The sequence below is a fragment of the Microchirus variegatus genome (assembly GCF_963457635.1).
Source record: "Microchirus variegatus genome assembly, chromosome: 10".
Lineage (NCBI taxonomy): Eukaryota > Metazoa > Chordata > Actinopteri > Pleuronectiformes > Soleidae > Microchirus > Microchirus variegatus.
In genome coordinates this window covers 22,653,742-22,677,058 of record NC_139811.1, presented here as the reverse complement: position 1 = coordinate 22,677,058, position 23,317 = coordinate 22,653,742, and the positions used below count along the sequence as shown (strand labels likewise).

The window sequence follows — 23,317 nt, the reverse complement described above, 5'->3', positions numbered from 1 at the left end:
GTCTTCATCCACGTAAACAGTTAAAAGATTTATTTTCCATATTTTTAAACATACAAGGTCACTGCAAAAGGATTTTCAGGGAGGCTTCAAACTTGTTTCGGCTTTACAAATGTGATAGAAAACAGTGAAAATTTGGAGAATATCAAAATGACTCCATTGGAAAAATAAAATAAAAAACACCAAGGCACAAGAAAAATGTATAAAAAGCCTTTCGCTGTGTGTAGAAGATTGCAGTTCGAACAATTCAGGTAAAAATACAGTACTGTAAAAAGTGAGGTAAGCATTTGTGAGCAATCCAGTGCTTTTCTGTGTCTGCAGTGCAACCTCGTCCATAAACGGCAGAAGCGTCGGCCCATGACGTGGGGCTCCGCTCACCATATAGATATTCTCGGCAGAATTTCTCAGTGGGAGCCACATGGAGATTGCAACACTGGTGAAAATACCCAAAGACAGCATCATATCATTGAATGTGATGCACAGCAGGAATTTAGACCGACTGACATGACGCCCCGCTGTGGCACTGATATAAGGCTATGTTGTGCATTAGCTGGAACAGTTGGCTCAGCAGTGTCATGTCTTTATCTGTATCATGTTCTCACTAAATCGGACAATTGTTTTTGAGACAATATCTGCTTTTTTTTTTTTTACTTGATAGGATGTGACCACCCACCCACTATTGTGTTCATTGCCAGCAGATCATTACAGATTCACACCAGTAAACACTCACAAATACATATGAAGACGAAATGCATTAACACACAGGTACCATGATGCCATGGATGGAGAGAGCTGGAAGATCTGAGAAGCAAGTTGGGTGAAACAAAAAGAAAACAATGAAATGAACGCAAATGGGGAAGTGGTAGTAGAAGCAGGTGGGAAACAAAAGAGTACAGTGTCTGTTTAATCTGTATCAAATAAAAAATAAATTACCTAAAACATATTCCCTGTTGAAGTATGACAAACTTTCCACCCACCACATTTTGTGCATGTAATCATGCAAAGCTCTATGGTCACTTCCTCAGTGGCGTAGGAATCACGGGAGCGACTGCTCGTTCAGTCAACCTCCCAATCCTTACAAACAAATAGGAGACAGAAGAGGCTCGATTCAAGTTCTTCCAGTTCAAACCTGCCTTAACGTCTTTCTGTTGTTCTTCCTATGTGCATCATGTTTTTGTTCCTGTCCCCATAGCCATCAGTTGTGGTCCTTCTTTCTTTCTCCTCTCTCCTCTTCTCATACCCGTCACAGTTTTCGAATGACGATCACAGTGGTAAGAACACCAGCCAAGAAAACCCCCACCGTCTGCCATGTAGGAGTGCCAAAATAGGAACGAATACCCTCCTAAAATCATAAAAAGAGGTGAATATGCCTGACAGGCAATCAGCAATGACCAATTTGCTTGCATAGGTATCTCCTTACCCAGCCACCTTGCTCCCTGATCCAGTTGATCACATTTTCACGGAGATAGTCCAAAGTCCAGTTGATGATGGTTTTGATAACATCAGGAACTTGAGTCACAAGAGCCTGAGAAGGGCATAAAGGGAAGATGCTTTGTTACACCGCAGTAATCCCATGACACAGATATGGCTCAGTTTCTTTCGATTTGACAGCTATGTTGCTTACTTTGATGACGAGTCGACAGGCAAAGTAAAAGAGTGCCACCACCCTGCCCCAGTTGAATTTTCCATCTGAAAAGATCTCTATGGCAACTCTCATAAATATGTCTTTTGTGGGACTGAGTGCAGAGTCATTTATCATCCTAGAAAAAGCAATGAGATTAACAGGTTAATTACAAAACTATTATTTACAAAACCGTGATAGGGTTAGTTTACCGTTGGAGATCGACATTTCCATCCAGCTCGTCTCCAATCTGCTGCAGACACTGAGCGAGCTTCTTTTGGTTGGGGTCACACAGCTCTCCTCCTCCACCCAGCTGTGTCCTGGTCAGGACGGCATTGCCATCTCCGTGCCGGCGAACCCGCTCAAATATGAAACTTCAAAGAGGGAGCATAGACAAACAATGACATGTATGATATGACTACTTAGTCAGGTCAATAATGAGTAGGAAAGGTGAAGAGTAGACACTCACTCCTTTAACAAAACAGCTCCTACTTCCAGAATCTGATCTCTGGTGCTTCCTGTAAAACAAAAATCAGTCTTAAATCATTAAATGAGAGCTCTCTCAAAAGTAAATAAGTTAATTACCAAATAATCTGTGCTTATTCACAACTAAGATATGATGATCCTTTATAATTCACACAACAATAGATAATATTATATTTTCACAACCATGAATGTACAATATAGAAAAATATTCACTGTTTCACAGGATTCTAACTAGGTAAAAACTGGATGACTGTGACTGCTATATGATAATTTTTACATGGCAAGCTTCAGTTCAATATTCCCTTTGTTGTGGATGTAAAAACAAGACTATACTGATATACAAAGATGGAAACTTTGAGATACGTTTTTTCCAATGTTGATTGTATTACTGTTCTTAATTTACATGGGATTACCAACAGCCTTTGAGATATGCAAATTGCTAACAGATGACTTATCTTAAAATCACATTTCAGAGCTCATCTGGATTAACCAAACATTCAGATTTACAAATTGGGGATGACATTTTTACTGATATCATTATAGGCAGATATTGTCTTAAAAATGTATCATCAAATATCAGCAAAAACACGCTAATACGAGTAATGACTACAGCTATTATTTGCATGCCTATTTCTTGTGTACAATACGGGTATTTAAGAACACATGACCCCTGTATTTGGGCAAAAGGAAAGGTATCAGTATCCGGCCCAAGGTCTCCGGATATATCGGCAAATGTCCAATAAAGTGTGTCCCTATTACACATTAAATCGTTTTCAGTTCTTTTTTAAATAGCAGTTTATCTGTATGTGGGCAGAATACGTCGAAAAGTTAAGAATCAACTTTTTTAAGATATGTTCTAGGACTGTTCACCCATGGTAGAAATAATATGATGTAGTTGGTGATCGGGATACAGATGTTCGCCTAAATTGTAATAGTAGCATCATTTGACATTTTGAACTAAATTACTGCGTTGACTGTGGGAAATTCTCAAGACGTGACTTCATCGGGTTTCACTGCGGTGTGATTGTTATTCCATCTACCGTGAGAAAACCCTCAGAGACATTGTACGGTTTACAAAGGCTGAGTCCACTCAAGTTAATAACCAACATTAAATTCAGTATTAGCTCCGTCGTATATTACATATATCGAGCCAGAGAGAGGCATGCGGTGTTTGGCATTATAACATTAAAATTGCTTAACCCGCTAATATAAATGCACGTTTCCTTTTCGTTTCGAACATGTTTGCTAACTCATCGTCGTAGCTCGTCGTGCTAAGCGTTAGCCTGATGTTAGACGCTAACACCCGAGCTCATCTCAGTTCGGTTTAATGTTACAGCCACAGAACAACAGTCATGTGTCTAAGAATAACATTATATATGTGAACCATATCGCTGGCGCCACTGTCACCGTCCATTTAATGTAATGCCTGGTGATGCTAACTCGTACCTTCACCGCCTCCTCCCGAACGAGATGCCATCTTGTCGTCTGTTTAGATCAGATTCAGATCACCTCTGCTTCCGTACGGGCTTCTTCTTCTTCTTCATTGTACTGTTCGCAGCCAATTTTTTAAAAACAATTAGCGCCACCCAGCGTGTGTAGAATCATGTTACATTACATTGGAAAGAGAATATCAATAATATTAATAATATGATATAAAACCTATAAAACAAGGTTCAGCCCATGTGCCTACATTGATTTTTACTCTAGTTTGTTAAAAAATGTAAACATTTCAAACAGTGCCGTTTCTAGTTTTGTGGGGGCCCCATGCAAGATGTTGTTTGGAGGCCCCTAGTTTTGATGGCAGCCCCACTTCTGCTCTTCCAGGTGAGCTGAGCCAATACTAAAAATGGGATGTCATGAGCGTAATGTCTGACACTGGAATTAAACCGAACAATGCTGAAGTGTAAATCGGTTACAAAGACTTCAAAATCCAGAAATGAAGTTAATCTCCACCATTTATGGTGTGTTCCAGAGCCCATCCAAACAAATGGGATGTGGGACTTATCCTACCCGAATAGTACTAGATCCTACTTCAAAACGTTCCAGCAATTGAAGTCGAATGTTAGAAAACATGGACGATCGCGGCATTTTCGCTTTGTTTGAAGAGGCATTTTGACTGTCAGCAATTCAGTCTACTTACATACACAAGCGAGCCATATATGCAAAAGCGATATATATCTATATGTAACGTCATGAGTATACTTTTACCGTAGCTCTACATATTTTCATGCTAACAGATAATGACAACGACATAATTTCACGCCATAACATGAAAAACAAGTTGTGATAAAATTGCTGTGTCTAAAACAACTCTACACGCAGAAAAGTAAAGTTTATAGCCTATTCATGTGACTCCATGGGTGCCGCCATTATTCTCCAGCTTCATTTTGGTGAAGTGGGGGTAGGCCGATCAGCCCCGACTTCGCTGGTACGAGGATCTACCTCGACAGGGATTCCAGTGCACTTTTTCTAGTTGGAGGGGTTTTTTCATGCAGCCGTGGTATGATGGCCCCCGCCAACGATGAGTACCGTAGTAATGGAACAAGACCCAATCCGTGTCGAGTCAAGCCATGCTGTGCTACAACTGTAAAGTGGAAAGGCACCACAACCCTCTAAGATATTTCCAAGAATTTCCAATTACTGCAACCGTGAATTAGTGAACACACACAGCACACAGTGAGGTGAAAGAGTGAAGTACATGCTAACCCGGAGCAGTGAGCTGCCTGCATTCAGCGGCGCTCGGGGAGCAGTGAGGGGGTTAGGTGCCTTGCTCAGGGGCACTTCAGCCACGGATAGAACCGGCTACCCTGTGGTCTCAAGCTTGAAGCCCTAACCACTAGGCAACAGCTGCCCTAGTGCTTTGGTTCTCAATCTGAGCTTCTGAGGAAAATCAGAAATACTATTCCACTGTATACCAGGGTATGTGATCAGAGTGCGTAAAAGAAATAATAAATTAAATAACAATAATTAGAGTCACCTCATCACTCACCCCATCTTAATCTAATTTCACTATACCAATGTCTGTATATATGAGGAAAAGGAGGATGATGAGAGCAAATTATTATTGGGAATAAATCAACAGGTTTGAGAATCACAGTTGTGGTGAAAGAGGGAGGCAAGGCATCATAATAACTGTTTGGGGGTTATAAGGGCAACAAACTAAGTAATAACACAATAAGTAATAATATACGTAAATAAATATTTAGGAGGGAAAGAAAACACACCATTCCACTACGAAAATATTCTTGCTATCTTAAACAAGAGACATTTTGGAGAAATACAGTTTGTAGGCTAAGTGAAAGTCTGTGGAGGCACTCAGACTGTAACTATTCATGAAAAAAGATGATATATGATATTGTGTGTATTTTCCCATTCAAGTCCAGAAACAGATTGAATGTGCACCCTGGTAAAATAAGTGTTAAAATCCCTACTGTTGCCTTTGCTTTCAACAAACACTAAACAGCATGGGTCAATACTCAAGGAAAGAAACAAAAAAAAAAAACAGAAACTGATTTGCTTTTTCGTAAACACAAAACCCTCTTAGCTCTTTTCCCGCTGAAAGCACAGACCCAAACAGAAAAAAGGAACCTCCTTATATCAGGCAGGTTAATCAGCCTCACCTGTGTTTCTCTCAGTGGTTAACTTTGCTAATTAGCCACAGCTGCGATCCACAAATCACAGGTGCAACTTCCAATTAGCCAAAGAAAATGCCTTTGAATGTTTTTAATGTCATTTCTAAATCCACAACACTGTTTTATATAGATTCTATCTTGGATCAGTGTTACACAAACTGCACTTGTTTTCAATGTAAAAGAAATATAAGTACTAAATACAGATTTTGTATGTCAATAGTCTTGTAAACCAGCTGTCTCAGTAGGGATTCCCTCTATCCTCTTTCTCCATACAGTGTTTAATATGTTTGTCACTGAATTTTGAAATAAAATAGTAACTTTCATCACCAAAAGTAGACCATTTTGAAAAGCAGAGGTGTTGTTAGTCACATGAAACACTGTGTTCAATGTGACAGGAAAAAGCCTGCACTCTGAAGCTGAGAGAGCTAAATTGTTTCCTTTTAAGTCGATGCTGCTTAATAAATAAACAAACAAATAAATAAATAAATAAATAAACTGTGATATTAGTAATATTTTCTGGTTATTTTCTGTTGTGCGTCGTCTTTACGCAAACGTCACTTCCGGTGTGCGCTCGTCTTCCGTCCGTCGCGCGCATGCACAGGCCTCTTTACGACTCGGCAGGCAAAGATGGCGGACGCACAAGTACGTTTGGAAAAACGGCGTGGCGAATTTAAATCGAAAAATACACATTATACTAAGCATACGAGTGCGATTTTGTTGAGTATGTGCTATTATACGGTGTTTACACACGATCCCGAGTCGTTTATGAACACACTTACCCCGTTACAGCTGACATTTGTTGTTGCCGATCGCATATCCTCGTGTGGCGTTGTACTAGCCGGAATGCTAACTTGTTAGCTTAGCCCGGTATTACTCGTTCCCATAAAGTAACACGTCTTTTCTCGGTAAACATTGCTTTTGTCAATTTTCTTTTTCTCAGCTTTTGTTTTATTGAGATGTTATCAAAATGCTAGTCACGAACCGCGGATGTGGTGGCTGTGCTAACTTTATATTTAAGAAGCGGTAGTAGCATGTGAGTTAAAGCTGGCATTATTGAAATGAGTCGCCCTGGTGTACGAGTGTGGAGCGTAACCATAATGTGGTCTCCATATTGTAATGTAAGATGTCTTAATGCTCCTGTTTTTGTTTCTCTACAGACCGAGAGGGCTTATCAAAAACAGCCCACCATCTTCCAGAACAAGAAGCGTGTTCTGGCCACTGATGGTGGAAAGGAGGCCAAGGAGAAGCTACCCCGCTACCACAAAAGTGTCGGGCTGGGCTTCAAAACCCCAAGAGAGGTGATGTATTGTCCAGGCACTTTGACAAATCTTTGAAAGAGTTAAGTTTAACTGCAAGTGATGTTTTTCTCACGATGGTCTTCCAAGCCTGCATGGTTCTGACGACAATGCCTTTTTGGCTAAACTGATGCAATCCTTAAATGTTTATTATATTACAGATGTTTTACTATATGACACTAACAACTCTGTCTTGGATTCTCTAGGCTATTGACGGCACTTACATTGACAAGAAATGCCCCTTCACTGGAAATGTGTCTATCCGTGGCCGTATCCTCTCTGGTCAGTTCAATATTTGATCTCATACTAGAACCACTCACCTGTTGACACAGGCTTGGATTGCTCTAGTATATTTTCTCTATGAAATCTGCCCATCTACTGTTTAAATGCAGTGTACGTCTGCACTTGAAGTTGACAAGTCGATTCAACTAATCAATTTAGAAAACAATCAATAGATTATGTAAATATTTGTTTGCTTTTAAATTTGTTGTTTGTTTCATTATTAATTCAGCTTGTTGGTAATGAAACTACATGGAATTTAAAGACTTCCAACTGTCAATATTGATATACACTGACCAGTGTGCAATTCCATAATGCAGGTTGAAGTAATCCAAGCCTGAACCACAGACTTAACATTAACCCTGTTTCAGAAATTGTTTGTCACTGTCCTACAAATGATGTTTTTCTCACGATGGTCTTCCAAGCCCTCTGGGTTCTGACGACAACGCCTAATGGCAACACTGATGTAGTCAAGTGACTGTGAAATATTACACATTGAAAGGTGCAATGTCATGTGTGCCTTTCATAGTTTCCATTTCCATGTTTAGTCAATTATTCATCATGACCATTGAAAGCTGTTAAAGATTTTTTCTTGTCTTCTTCCAAAGGTGTGGTGACCAAAATGAAGATGCAGAGGACCATTGTTATCAGACGCGACTATCTGCATTACATCCGCAAGTACAACCGTTTTGAGAAGAGGCACAAGAACCTCTCTGTTCATCTGTCACCATGCTTCAGGTATGACATACCAAATTGGAATGAGTTGATATTGTCTGGTACAAATTTAGTTGAAGGAAAATATTGCTTCAAAGATGTTCTGCTTCAATTCGGCTCTAAAACATGCCTTCTAGGTGGTATAAATGTTCTGATTTAAGAAAGTAATAATCAGAATTTGCACCTGTATAAATCTTAGTTTAATTGATGCTAGAACTTGGTTAAGTAATAATTCACTGCAAATGATGTTTTTCTCACGATGGTCTTCCAAGCTCTCGGAGCTCTGACGACACTGCCTTTGGCAATCACTGATGCAGTTTTTACACCTCTTTATAGAGAGCCACATTTTACCTTGACACAGTACAGAAACACCGCGCCTCTAACCACCTGTTAACATGTCTAAATCGCATGTTTTTTTTCCCTCCTGCAGAGACGTTTCAGTCGGAGACATTGTGACCGTTGGAGAGTGCAGGCCCCTCAGCAAGACCGTGAGATTCAATGTCCTCAAAGTGACAAAGGCTGCTGGCGCCAAGAAGCAGTTCCAGAAGTTTTAGGTGTGACTATGAACAGGAAGGCTGCTGTTTGCTGACTTGTCCCATTGTCAAATAAAGAAATCCTTGTTTAAATTGCCCTTTTATTGTTGGTTTTCAAGAGTCTTAATTTTTGAACTAAAATGCTTAATTTGATGTTCTTGTACAGTTCAGACTTGTTGATGAAGGACGTTTAAGTACTGCTTTTAACACTCACTGGATAAAGACCCTGTTGGTGCAGTAGATGGAATTAAACATGGAAGCAGCATTGACTATGAGAACACTTTTGATTCACTAAAACAATGACATCTGTTACCTGGAGCTTGAACTCAACTGAACCATAATAACCCTTGTTTCAGAGGTTAAGATTAAGTGGTTAAGTAATCTGTGAGGTCAGAAGATGGCTTTATAGTTTGAAGAGGTGAACTACATATATGTATTTTTTTACTTTGCACCACAAGGGATAAGTCAACCATGAAAGCAAAATTACTTTTAAACTATAAAAATGTAGTCAATTTCTCAAACTTATGTGTTTTGGTCCACCGACTAATTTAGTTTTAATGATTCCTTATGATTTATGGTGCAACTGTACAAGACATTTATATTATTAGATATAGAGAAATCAGAACTGGTTTTAATAAGACATTGGCTGCTTGATCAAGATATTTGGCAATTTAGGAATGGGTAAATTAGCTTGGATTTTGTGCTTATTTACAGTTGACTTGAACTTTGATGCATTTGTGGATCTATTTATAATTCTACAATTTGAATGTCATTATGTCACATGCCATACTTCATAATCATAATTTTATAATATCATTTTCATAACTGTCCTTATGGTGGTGCTAGGGCACAAATCTAAATTTCATGAGTTGAAAAAAATTCCCATGTGTGTGACTTTCACCATAGTACAACCTCACTTGCCGAGTTTCTTAATACAGGAATTGGCAAGTGAGGTTGTACTATGGTGAAAGTCACACACATGGGAATTTTTTTCAACTCATGATATTTAGATTTGTGCCCTAACGCCACCATAAGGACAGTTATGAAAATGATATTATAAAATTATGATTATGAAGTATGGCATGTGACAATGACATTCATTTTGTAAACTGCAATATTCCAGCACAGTAGGTTGGATGTGTTGTAACATCATGTCAACATAATGGATTACATAAAATGGAAAATTAAAACTTTAATCAATCAGCTTCAGTATAAAATAATAAACTGTCAGCAGCTCAGTCAGCTGATGTACAGTATCATGAAGCAATGTTTATAATTAACAGAACTGTGCACACACTGAAGAAGACACTACAGGGACAATATTCCGGAAATGCGATGTATACTGTATTTGATTATATTGGTAGGGTCTGCAGCAACAAAGAGCATAATTCAATAAAATGTATTATTATTATTATCAATGACAATGATTAGTTCAAAATGATGGTATTATTTTACAGCTCACACTGCAATGCACCCGGCAGCGCCACCCAGTGGTTTTCAACATGTTATTTGCACAAAGCATATGTGACCAGCAGAGGGCGACAAAAGACAATTTAAAAAAAAATATTGATAAGCAACCACATACCTGAATTCAACATGTCATGGATGAATACATAAATAAGCCACGTCTTAAATATAAATATATATTTTAATTTGGATGTAACAGCCCCCCTTATTTCGTTTTATGACTTCTTTTGTTCATGTAATGTTCACTGACAGTGAGGCCTGTATGATGCTTTCACAATAGTAATGAATTACAAACTAAAAAAAAAAGAACGTAAATGAGTTTATTTCAATCTCATCCCAAGTGACATAAGACACACACACAGGAGAAAGAAGTGAATGAAATCAAACTCCCTGTTTGAGATGTTTAAGTGACCTTGAAATTGTTGGGGTCAAAGAAAACAAAGTGCTTTGTTTGCGACGTTATTCTCTTGTAAAGTTGCAGCCACACTGATGCTCAACAGCGTCTGAGGTCCCGATAAAGACGTTCAGTGTTTTTCTGGTCCTTGTCTGCATCAGCAGAGTCATTTGCATTTGTCTTTATTTCTGCTTCAGACCATGGCAGCGGGTATTTTTTTTTTGTATGGGACTCATGTGAAGCCCCTCCTCCGCTCGGCCTTCTGTTCCCTCAGCGTCACATCATTATTATGTGTCGTACATGTTGATTTTCAAACGCTCTAGTGAACGTGGAGCATATGGTGACGACGTAGATAGGAGAAAGTGGTGAATGTGAGATCCGAGTATTCTGACAATTTCCCTCAAATGACTGTTATCACTTGTGTTTTTCTTGTCCCAGCTCTCCACCCAGGCTACAATATTTACCTTAACAGCAGCTTCAAACCACAAAATGTCCTTGTCTTGTACCGGGGTTTTCCCAGCTCCTCTTCTCCACAGGCGCAGACACTACGGGAGGGTGGGAGGGCCTCGGGATGTTCTCTGAATAACAGGGCCCTCTCATGGAGCAGACACTCCAGGGAGCATGACGGCCCAGCAGGCCGCCGAGACCACATTAGTCCATACATGCTCCCACAGTGTTTGTTTGAGGGCAGAGGTCAGATCCCTCAAAAAGTCCAAGCGACCATAATACACTGGGGTTGGATGACGCTGCTGCTCGGTGGTGAAACTGAACATGACAGAGTCTTACAAATATGTTTGGAGCCAAATATTGTTTTGTTGTTTGGTAAAAACAGTTTATCTTCACTGTTGGGACACAATGGCATTGTTATCCACTCTTTGGCAATGGCTTTTCACAACTCCATTTATGTGTGGGACAATGCAGTTACAAATTCTTTTTCTTGTGTTTTATCATAAATAGACGCAGAGTGGTCAAAACACGTCATCATTTCTCACTTTTGTGAAACATTTCTGGAGGATTTGAAAATAAACAATGACCAAAAAAGAGTCTGAGAGTGTAAAAATGTGTCAGTGATGGAGGAACCATCTTGTGCTTCTGCTAAACAACTCTGATTCTACCATTTGGAGGCATCACCAAAAGGTGAAGGCGAGCTGTACAGATGAAGGTTTACTGCTAACATCCATCAGAGACTGGTGACCTGTGTGTTGTCTCAGGTCAGAGTTGAAAAAAAACATATTTAGAGACTCAATCCAGACAGAAATGATTATTCATCTTCCAATTATAGTCTTGAAACACTGATTTGTTCAGTATGCATGGACATCTCTTCTCTCTTCACAATTGTTTTTATATCTTTGTGAGGACCCTCATATTCTTGATGCGTTCCCTAGCCCTGAACCCTGACCTTAACCATCACAACTAGATGCCTTTAACCTAAACCTTAAAACCTAACCCTAAAAAGCCATTTGAAGATGTGAGGACCAACCACACTGTCCTCACTTCCTATGGTTTCTAACAAAGACACCCATACACAAACACACATATATACACGCTGGTTTCCATGACTTCAGAGGACATTGCATTGACCATCATTACCACTAACATAAGATGTCTTCACCTTAGTGTAGTAGTAATTTAGTAATTTACATCATTGGGACTGGATTTTTTGTAGGATTAGGCACCTAACCCTGGTCTTAAATCTGAAAAAGATTAAAGATGTGAGGACCAGCCAGACTGTCCTCACTCCCTATGGTTTATGAGTTTTTTTGGTCCTCACAAGCCACACACACACACACACACACACACACACACACACACACACACACACACACACACACACACACACACACACACACACACACACACACACACACACACACACACACACACACACACACACACACACACACACACTTGTACTTGCTGCATACTGAGGGCTGGGTTGCTGACAAAGTGAGGATCAGCATTTCCACTTTATAAATCGACACAATTACAAATATCTACTTCATGAATGACATCTACAAAGAACTACTGGTTGCAGTACCATAACATGTCTGCAGGTGGAGCCCCAGAGCAAAAAGGGCTGGAAAACTTTTTAGATTTTTTTTTTTGGCCAAAAATTTGACAAAAACGTCATACTATACTATGTCGTCCAAAATTTTGACTTCTTTTTGACAAATTGAGTATAGCATGTTATAGCAACCTAAGGAAGTGATTTCAATGAAAACAAAGTGAGGTCCGGCCAAAATGTCCTCACTGTAAAAATGACCTCACTTTGTTGGTTAAAATCCCTCACTGGTCCTCAGTATGCCGCAAGTGCAAGACCACACACACACACACACACACACACACACACACACACACACACACACACACACACACACACACACACACACACACACACACACACACACACACACACACACACACACACACACACACAGACACACACACACACACACACACACACACACTCTTTTGATGTGCCTCTCTTCAGTTTGCCAGCATGTTTACACAGTGTCACAGATCGTAGTGGCAGTCGTGCTTACTTGTGTGTCTAATGGCAGAGCAATGTTAGCTCAAACAGTCGACCCAATGAGGGGAAATGTCCGCTGTCAAAACAGAGGCCTTCTGCTGGCTCAGCGGGAGGTTTGCTGCCGGCCTGTGTGGAGGTCGTCAGCAGCACCCGTCAGACTGCTCTGCGACAGGAACACGGCAGCAGTGACTGCTCAGACTGTGATGATGAACTGAACAGATGGGGATTATTTTATGTGATGGAACCTGGGCTGTAACAGATGAAGCCCTTCATCCTCTGGGCTGTTTTCTGTCGTCGGGCAGAACGACAAAGGCTGAGCATGAAAACAGATCTGAGTTTGTACCTATTTCCCCTTTATGTTTTAAGAGCAGCACGCTGTGGTGCAGTGGTTACACACTTGTGCCTCACAGCAAACGTTTATAAGTGTAAATCCCAGTAGTGCTGAGGTGATGTTGCTTGTGAGTAAATGTGAATGGTTGTCTGTCTGTGTTTTAGCCTTGTTCAAGGCCGATGATGTGTCCGATGATGTGTTTTGAGTCACGAAGAAGGATGTATCCTGCCTTTCACACCATCTCAGCTTGGATTGGCTCCAGCTCCCTGTGTCAACACTTTAGAGGTCTCAAACTCGTGGCCAATTTCACGTGGCCCGCTACTTAATATCAAATTATAATTGATCAAACTTTATTTATAGAGCACTTTTTATACAAAAAAAGAGCCACAACCAACCTCAGACTGGGCAAAGAGCCAAACACTATTGTTTGTTATATAAAAAAAGAAATTCTGTGAAATATCATCATAAACATTGACTTTTCTTCACTTGACCCGCCCCCTACTGACCAAACTAGACACTCAGTGGCCCCCAGGTCAGGGGTCTCCAATATGTGAGACCCCTGCTTTAAGGATAAGTTCTATAATGAATATTTGCATAGCACAGACATTGCAGAATATGGATCAAGAAAAGAAAAAAAATCATACAAAATGTAATAATTGTTTTATTTCATATTTTCCTTTACTGCATATCATCATACTGTATAAATCTTGACGTTGTTGATGTTGATTAAAGCTTGTATTAATCTGAATCTATGCAGCAGTTTGTAATGTATGTGTAATGCTGTTAAAATGTATTTATGAGAGAAGTAATCTCCTCGCTGTCATTTAGTATGACTGCATTACATGAAAAATAATCAGCTCAGCTAAGCCAAACCACTCCAAACAGCTGCTGATTGAGTATAATCTCTCTCTTTATTGTTAATTTAATGGCAAAAGTGATGGATAAAAGTAAAAAAAAAATTAGCTTTTTAAATAAAAACCTTTTTTACGTCATTTTCCATTTTCCTCTGGCTTGTTTTTGTTTAACTGCAGCATAAACCCATCAGTGTTCATCATCTCACCCCACAGGAGCACTGTGGCCTCCATCTAGGGTCGGCACAGGGTCACCGTCCACATCTGGGCATGTCATCATCGGCTCCAGATCTGCACAAAGACACACACTGTTCATATGAACCAAACACCGACGTCTGTGTGAAAACATCCTGTTGTTAAAAACATGCATCATATTAAGCTCTTTTTTTTAATGGCCATGGATTCAAACCACAGTTTGTACTATAAAGGCTTTTTTTTATTATATATATTACGGCTGGATTAGTTTACTGTCAGGGTGAAAGTGTATATGTTCTGGTGGATAATGAGCATGTCGAGATCTATAACTGTCAGGTTAAAGGTTCTGGTCACAGTGATCAGTGTCTGATGTCTGCAGCAGCACCGTTAACAGATTTTTAAATGATTTACCAGATGTGGATCTTCTTCAGTCTCATCAACACTGCAGAGACTGAAAACAGCGACCATTTAAACTGCCGGCTCTTATGCACATGTGAATGAAACTGATCCAACGGGTGAGGTTTCATCGCTGCTGGTCGACTCCTGAAGAGCCTCATATCAAAGCCTATCGATTACAAAAGCGTGATTGATTGACCCTCACCTGGCCTTGTCTGGTAATCCAAGATCCCTGCAACCACATTCTATATTTGCACGACAGCTCCTAATTCAATATTCTCATGTTCGGGCCGTGTTCACGCCTGCCTGCGTGACAGAGTGTATGTCTGGCATGTGCGAGCGTGGCGGGCATCTCCGATTTTTGCAGCAGGGTTTGTCAGATCAAAGCGTGGCGGCCTGGTGCCAGCGGGTCACAGGACGGTGGGGCGTTGCGTGCCTGGAGTGCTCCTGGGTCATGTGTGAACCATCCAGCACGGCTGTCACCAAAGTTTCCCCGGGGGTGTGCTCTCGCTGAGTGATGGCCTCACACTTGGAGACCCAAGGAAAACCTGCAAGTCCAGAGAGCGAGCGGGATCTGGACTGAGTTTCTAGCATGTCCAATAACTGGGGCTTCACCTGTTTTACATTTATTGAACACTTTGTTCTAACTCGTTTCGGTTCTCAATCGTAACACTTTTTTTTATACCAACGTTAAGATACAGTGGTGTAAATATGTCCGAGCAATGTCAGCTACAGATTTTTAAACAGATTTATTCCCAATAAGATAATTTGCTCTCTCATCATCCTCATCTTCCTCACACATATTTTACACACTGGTATAGTGACAATAGATTAACATAGAGTGAGGGATAAGGTGACTCTCACTATTATCATTTTGTTATTTCTTTCATTTTTCTAAGATCATGTGTATGATCACATACACTGTGATTTACACAGCAGCACAGTATTTTCCTCCACCAGGGGAAGCTTGCGAAACACTGAGAATTTGAGGACCGTGGTTCTTACTGCAAAAAAGCATTGCAGTTAGTTAACATACTGTTCTGAAGCTGCACTGAGCAACTTTTGGTGCTTTTTATTGGTGAACTGACAGGATGTAACGCATACTATCAGCGTTTTTAGTGTATACAGCAGCAGAGCACAGGTGGGCGGGGCCAAGAGGTGTTTTTCATGAGCAGTTTTAATTAATTTCTGGAACTTTTCATTGGTTATAAGACTCTGAAGTCCCATTTTTAAGCCTTTCAGAATTTAGCTGGTGCCATGTTTAGGTTTTGCAAATGCAGGTTTAGAGGGCGTCACCTGCAACCAGGCTCCTATTGGACGATACCAGCTGTCAGTCACACTGGTGTCCACTCATGTGCCATACTCGATCGTCTGTTTTCCTGTACATTATGTACAATTATACTCTATTCAAGAATATGTGAAACACTGGTTGAGACCATTAACTTTTTGACAATTGCTGACATTATAAATCAGGTATATTTCAGAGTATATTTTTACTTCTTCATTGGTGTTTTTGTTAGAACCGGAAGACTGTATCCACTTTATAAACAGTCTATAACAGTCTATTTGGATGGGATTAGTTTTATATGGAGAGGTGGGGTAAAGTCATTATTACCAGTGCATCTTAGTAGTTTTAGTCCCATCTGAATGTGCCATGTCAGTAATTATTACTGGACAATGTCAGTAAAGATTACGGTGACTTTTACCTTTGGTAAAACTGTCTGGAAAAATGACCCCAGGTTAAACTAATCCTGTGCAAACAGACGAGCAGTAAATGTGTGTGTAAATATTTATATTATTTATATCCTGTTTACAAGTACTTTTTCCGTGGATTTGCCCGCATGGAGGCACTTGAAGAAGCATCTCTCTGGTGTTTTGGGCCAATGACGAACACCGTTTGGAACCAAAAGAACAAGGAACAAAGGAAACACTGATTGCTTTAGGTTAATTAATCTCTTGGCAAATGGTCTCAAACTGAAACCAATGTTCTCCTTTGTGGTTTGGGCATTTTAGTTATGGTCAGTTAATATCAGATGACCTGTGGTAAAATTACATTCATTCCTTCACCACCTACACAAAATAATCCTGTCTGAATAGTGCTAATGGTCGTTTACAGCCGCCTCGCTTTACTCACGCAATGCTCCATGTGTCTTGTCATAAAACGGATCACTTCCTGTGTGCAGCGCAGGAATATCACCCAGTGACATGAGATCCAAACACAGAGAGCTCTTATTTGGAGCTCTTAGGCTAAATCACCATTGTGTAACCTCATTTGGCAATGATTTGAATTTAACTTACATTAGTTTCTATTTAAAAGTTACGCGTTGATATTAATGACAGTAAACAACAACAACAACAACAACAACAGAGAATTACCACACAAATACCACAAGTTTCAGTCCTTTGTCTGCATCTGAGCCTTTATATTTTTGCATTCTTTAAAGCTCGCGTTTGGGACTATGTAACAAAAGAGATGCAAAGTGTAACACTTTCTCGCCATAAAAGGTAACAGGAGAAACTCAAAGCGACGCCCCACAGCAACAGTTTGTGCTGCTCCTGAGCAGTTCCTCTCCAGCAGGAGGAATTCACCCCGGCAGATGGCGGAGGCCGAGGCCCCCGAGGCCCCAGGCAATGCTACACCCTGGGACCCGGATATCTAATCGTGCCGTGTTGAGCCTCTCACCTGCTGCTCCACTGTTCACAATGTTATCTCATCTCCCTGACCTATTGTGGCTCCCATCGCTGGTAATGACAGTAGAGAGACCCACACAGCGCCGGAGCAGAGGCTCGTTCTCCCTGGAGAGAGGCGGGATCCTGGGAAAACCTCAGCGTAATCGATCTCTCCATCTCGACTCGTCTGGTTGGATCTCGTTTCCCATCGCGACCTGCAAACAGCTACTGCACTGTTTTTATTTATGGCATAGATTGTAGTGATTTGTGTTTTCAAAGCGATATTTGCAGAGGTGGAAAGTAATGAATTACATTTACTTGCGTTACTGTAATTGAGTAGGGCTTTTGTGTACTTTTTACTTTACTTAAGTAAATACTGTAATTCACTTTTTTTAATTCAAAAATAAATAAATTCATATTGATTGATGAGGATAAACAGGTGAATTGGCGCTAATCAAGGTCCCTGAGTGAGTGAGAAAGTTATAGCATTTGTGACCTTTGACCCATGTTGACTGATACATTATGTGTTTACATATTTTTTTTTGTCAGCACTTTAATTTGAAAAGTTTTGCCTTTAATTGAAAAAAATTAAAGTGAGATTTGTGTCGCCTTGTCCTTTTTGCACGACACAAGATAGAACCTTGTTAAAAAAGTAACTAAGTAACTTTTTCTCTGAGTACACAACTTGTACTTAAATGTGCATTATGTAATAAATCTAAAGCAACTGGCCATGAAATCCTCCTAATATGTCACAGAGACTCAGGAATAATGTTCATATAACAAACTGAACTCACCAACAACAACAGTACAGACAAAATATTTGCATTAAAAAATATAGTTTGCAGACTGCAAATCATGTTTTGGCATGTGGCGCCACCTACCGCCGTCTACCAATCATTGCAGTCAGTAGAGTCTCAGCTGCCGAGCAACCACGGGTTGCCAGTTACGTCAGAAAACGAAACCTAAAAGACCTCAGTATTTTGAATTTGAATGTATTAACTGGGTTTGGCCACATTCTTACATATGGCACCTTTAAATAGTGGTACTTTTACATATTTCAATACTCTTTCCCCTCTGGATATTTGATTAAAGCAGGAATATCCTGTTAGAATAGAATAGAATAATAAAGTGATGTCATGTAAAATCTTGAACCCATATTAGCCATTAACAATGACATTTAATGAGTTAATTTATGCCCCATTGTCTTGCCTTTCTCCATCACACTGTGAGAACGCTGTCCCTCTTCCACTGAGAGTTCATAAACTGCAAGACCATAAATTTGTTGCCTTGCGTAAACACAGTTGGTTGCATTTTGGAATTCTCACAACCTCCTTAACCAAACCACAGTGTTGAGAAGAATACTGTTGTTGTTGGTATTGTTTGTTTCTTTTCTTTTCTTTTTCCTCCGCTGAGAAAACACCATACAGTTCTTGCGTGACCTCGGTTCCCACCGTCTCAGTCAGATATCGTCACAGTGGCCCAGTTCTCACTGAGCCTCGCTGCGTCGTTCATTACACTCTTCCTCCGCTTTATCTTAGACCAGCACCTCCTCAGCATCGGCCGGTCGCTGTGGATGGGAACGTGACCTGCTCTGTCAAAAAACACTCATGCTCCATTATAACTTTGAGCCAAACTGAAGATCAGCTTTCACTTTGTTTGCAGCTCAATGAAACCTTGTGTGGAAGTGGAAATGAATAGTGTGTTTGTTGCAGTTTCAGCTGCTGTTGAGCATTTATGACTTTTCTACCACTTTACCCTCCACACATGAGGCTCGAGGGGAGCTGGAGTCACTCTCACATTCACTCATATAGTCAATTTAGTCTTCAGTCGACCTAATCTGCATGTTTTTTGACTGTAGGACGTGCTCACACATAAACACAAATTCCAAACAGAAAGGCTTTTGGATGAACTGTGTTCCAAACTGGTGACTTTTCTGCTGTGAGGCAACAATGCTCAGCCACTGTACCGCCACGTGGCCCTATATGACAGCATGATGATATAGTGAAAGGACCTCAAAATAAAAGTTGATATCTCCAGCAAGAGAGATATAATATCGCTTTTTACACGTTTAAACTGGATATGTTTGTTATAGTAGTTGGTTGTCATTGCCATTGGAATTTATTTGGTGCCATTACAATACCTGGAAACCAGTACAGATACCCATTGTTACCTTTATCGATAATGATCAGTACGAATAACCTGAAAGCTTCAAAACATGAGTCAGATGCTGCACACAGTGTTGTCTCAGCCGACAGCGCACACTTTGGCAAACATTTCATTTGACATAATCATGGTATGGGCTCCTCATGTGAGCTCTGCATGGATTCTACAACAACCCCCCTCGCTCATATGATGTAACTTGCTCTCTTAAAGCTTGATTTGTCATGATTGTTTGGTCAGTTCCCATACCTTTTTGAGACCGAGAGCTACCTGAAGGGTAAAGAATAAAATGGAGCTACCACATTAACATTTTATGAACCATTTTTGTTTTTTTTATCATTTAAATGATTAATATTATGCATTCAACTGCATACACATTCATCCTAATGATTATCAGTTTTTATAAACAATATCAATGATATTTTACTGAGTGGTCATATGTGAACATGCAGGTGAGGTGAGCCCGCGGGCACCGTTTTGGCCTGCGGGCACCTGGTAGCCCACGTTGGTGATCCCTGCTGTAGAGTAAGCAAAGCTACTGTATATGAATTTCAATATAATACGAAACAAGAATATGATTTTAAACTTTACAGTGGCATCAAAATGTCATCTTTTAAAGGTGCATTATGTAACAAATCTAAAGCAACTGGCCATAAATTGAAAAAGTGAAAATGTCACAGAGACGCAGGAATAATGTTCATATAACAAACTGAACTCACCAACAATAACAGTACAGCCAAAATATTTGCATAAAAAAAAATATATTTTGCAGACTGCAAATCATGTTTATGTTTTGAAATTGTGTATTTGGCATGTGGCGCCACCTACCGCCGTCTACCAATCATTGCAGTCAGTAGAGTCTCAGCTGCCGAGCAACCACGGGTTGTCAGTTACGTCAGAAAACGAAACCTAAAAGACCTCGGTATTTTGAATTTGAATGCAGTAACAGTTTTTGGCCACATTCTTACATATGGCACCTTTAATTTCTGGAACTTTTCATGGGTTATAAGACTCTGTAGTCCCATTTTTGAGCCTTTCAGAATTTAGCTGGTGCCATGTTTAGGTTTTGCAAATGCAAGTTTAGAGGGCATCACCTGCAACCAGGCTCCTATTGGACGATACAGGTATTTTGAATTTGGCCACATTCTTACATATGGCACCTTTAAAGCTACACAATGTACTCTAGGGTTTGAACCTTCAAATAATGATTATTTTGATGCCACATCAACATACAGTGTGAATGACACCCATGTCAAAGCCTGAGCAGGTCTGCATCACCTGCATTGGGGCTATAAAACGCTTCTGGGTTGATGCCACAAAAAGAACCAGAAATTTCTTCCTTGCTACCCACTTTTGACATTTGACATAGTTCCCTGAAGGACAAAAGAAGATTTGAAACATCTGTTCACAGAAGTGACATAACTTATGACCTAAAGTCTAGTGGTAAAGGTTAAATCATGTTTAACAACATGAGAAAGAATGAAGATGAAGACCGCTCTGTCCATACTTGTTGGGTTTTATGTGGAGGAAAACGTATACGGATCATATATCACATTTGTCGCTTCAGTCCTCGGGGCAGCGCAGTTTCAGGATGATATATATTTGAAGTCCTGTCGTGCTTGTGCAGTGATGAAATGAAAGGGAAGGAAGTGAGGGCGAAGTTTCACAATGATGTTTTTCATTACCAGTTTCCAAATGAGCAGAAAGTGCACAGTATCTTCTTGCTTCACTAAACCGCGGCTGAAGAGGTGAACAAAAGAGATCAAATGGAAGAGCACACCCAATTACCGTGTGAGCGACTCAAAACTGTGTCGCCTTTGTCGCGACAATCAATACGGAGTCCAGAGACAGGAAAGTCCTTTAAGTCCTCGGACAATGTGAGGAGAAGCAGCATATATGCTTTTCACATGAGCTTTTCTATAGATGAGGCCTCATTGAAGGTCACTTTACAGTCAACGTTTCCACTTCTGCAGCTTCAAAGAGGATGTGAAACTGTATAAAAGGGAAGCTTTCTTTAATTTAATACAGGTTCACGTCACTTTCGACGTATGAACTTAATGATTCACAGTTCAGGAAATGTGGAAAAAGATTATCCTTGCCCGCTTTCCAACAACAACACACCCTGAAAGTGTAATTTTAAAATAATTTATGTAATCATAGGATTAGATGAATTTCTCAGTTTGGAAAAGGCTCAATGTAGGCCGGACTAAATTAAGAATACAGGGATTTTCCTAATGTCAAGTGAATAGTAAAACTTTCCCACTGACAGAAAAAGGGAAACTGCCATTTAGGGACAAACATGTTGTTACGAAGTTGGATTATACGACAACGAAAAGGTTTCTTCTTCATAAAGTGGTAGTTTTTAAGTCGAAGAGTTACAAAGTAGCACATTATGAGACAGGAATATACTGACTTTCTGTGTTTTCTGGCAGAAAAGCACACCAACTAATGTGTAATGTTGAAGGTTTTTTTTTTTTTTATTTCCCCCCTTTTTTCTTTCCAAAAGCTCAAATATAAGTTTGATTAAACTGAGAAAACTGATATTTTCAAAGTTAAGTGAATCCTCAAACTTCCTCACTGAACGGAAATAATAAACTTACAAATGTCTCAGGTACAACGTTGGATTTTCTTTGCTTTTTTAATATTTAAAACGGTAAGAAAACACACCACTTCATTGTCAAAGAACGGTTTCCTCTTTACAACAAATTATTTGAAGTCGGGGGAAAGTTGTTTGTCCATTTATTGGCACATTTTGATATTTTCCTCATTGTGAACAACAGAATGAATGTGTCATGTTAAATACATTTCTGCAATCAAGCTTTTATTAAGATTTTCCTTCCACATGTTGATCATTTCTTGACTTCAATGGTGTCTTTGCGTGAAAACCTGCAATGTGCATTTCTATTAAAAACAAGCCGAGATCGTGACCTTGATGTCCTCGGTGGAAGTTATGGCCGTGGCTGCCAGGACTTTTCTGCAGGAAAAACAAACTGTGGGGTAAATCCCCCTCTCTGTGACCCCCTCCCCCCCCGAAGCTGAAGTGACTGAGCTGATAACCCCGTGCCATTGTGTGTCTGGATGCTACACTGCACTGTGTAGAACAAGATGGAGATAACGGCAAAAAAGAAACGACAAATCTTACATTTTTCCTCAACTAAAACAAACACCAAATCGTTCTTATCTGCAGACAGATTACATCTGTAAGACCACCATAACACAACAAGTGGACACTGTGATATTGTGTAATGTTATCGTTGCATGAGCCTGTAATGTATCATGGTATTTTGTAATGTGGAAAAAAAAAACACATAAGAAAAAGTGGGCGTACAGACTTACTACACCCTTAAATAATGCCACAAATTGAAAAATCCCCATTTTCTCTCAACTGCATTATAAAGTACTCATCAGTCCTGTGAAGGATTTTGCTGAATTTAAAAATAGATCTTCTTCATACAGATGATTTATCTGTCCAGCGTGACAACAGTTGCTTTCACACGTGTTCTGAAGTCTGAGGTTCATGTTCCTGAAATTGTCCGGAGCTCTGTATGAACGTGAGAAAGCAAATGTCAATAAAAGTCTCTGTTGATATTTCCCTGAAACTCCTTCTTCCCGCTCCACACAAGTCTTGTCATGTATGTTCAAGTGAATGTGTATCTTTTTACTCTTATTCTATAATAGAAAGGACAATTTCCTGTATCCCCTATGTACTGTACTGTATATATCATTAGACATCTGTTATATAAAGGACAGTGCAATAGATCAGTGA

At 39.9% G+C, this 23,317-nt stretch overlaps 2 protein-coding genes across 2 annotated transcripts; one reads left to right on the top strand and one right to left on the bottom strand.

The window, feature by feature from the left end:
* Positions 1–68: 68 nt before the first annotated feature.
* On the bottom strand, positions 69–3,581 carry LOC310932557 (apoptosis regulator BAX-like; the record flags this gene model as incomplete). The annotated part of the gene is made up of 6 exons (XM_083895883.1): positions 69–1,339; positions 1,418–1,522; positions 1,622–1,757; positions 1,831–1,992; positions 2,088–2,136; positions 3,551–3,581. The coding sequence occupies 6 exons, from the start codon at positions 3,579–3,581 to the stop codon at positions 1,241–1,243; spliced, it is 582 nt and encodes a 193-aa protein (XP_083752009.1). The 3' UTR covers positions 69–1,240.
* A 2,749-nt stretch (positions 3,582–6,330) lies between these two features.
* On the top strand, positions 6,331–8,661 carry rps11 (ribosomal protein S11). Its single transcript, XM_083896157.1, has 5 exons — positions 6,331–6,378; positions 6,894–7,034; positions 7,238–7,313; positions 7,919–8,048; positions 8,455–8,661. The coding sequence occupies exons 1-5, from the start codon at positions 6,364–6,366 to the stop codon at positions 8,576–8,578; spliced, it is 486 nt and encodes a 161-aa protein (XP_083752283.1). The 5' UTR covers positions 6,331–6,363; the 3' UTR covers positions 8,579–8,661.
* Positions 8,662–23,317: the final 14,656 nt, after the last annotated feature.

Coding starts and splice junctions, on each gene's coding strand:
- rps11 (XM_083896157.1), top strand. Junction 7,314..7,918: donor CCGTGGCCGTATCCTCTCTG/GTCAGTTCAATA, acceptor CTTCTTCCAAAG/GTGTGGTGACCAAAATGAAG. Junction 8,049..8,454: donor CATCTGTCACCATGCTTCAG/GTATGACATACC, acceptor TCCCTCCTGCAG/AGACGTTTCAGTCGGAGACA.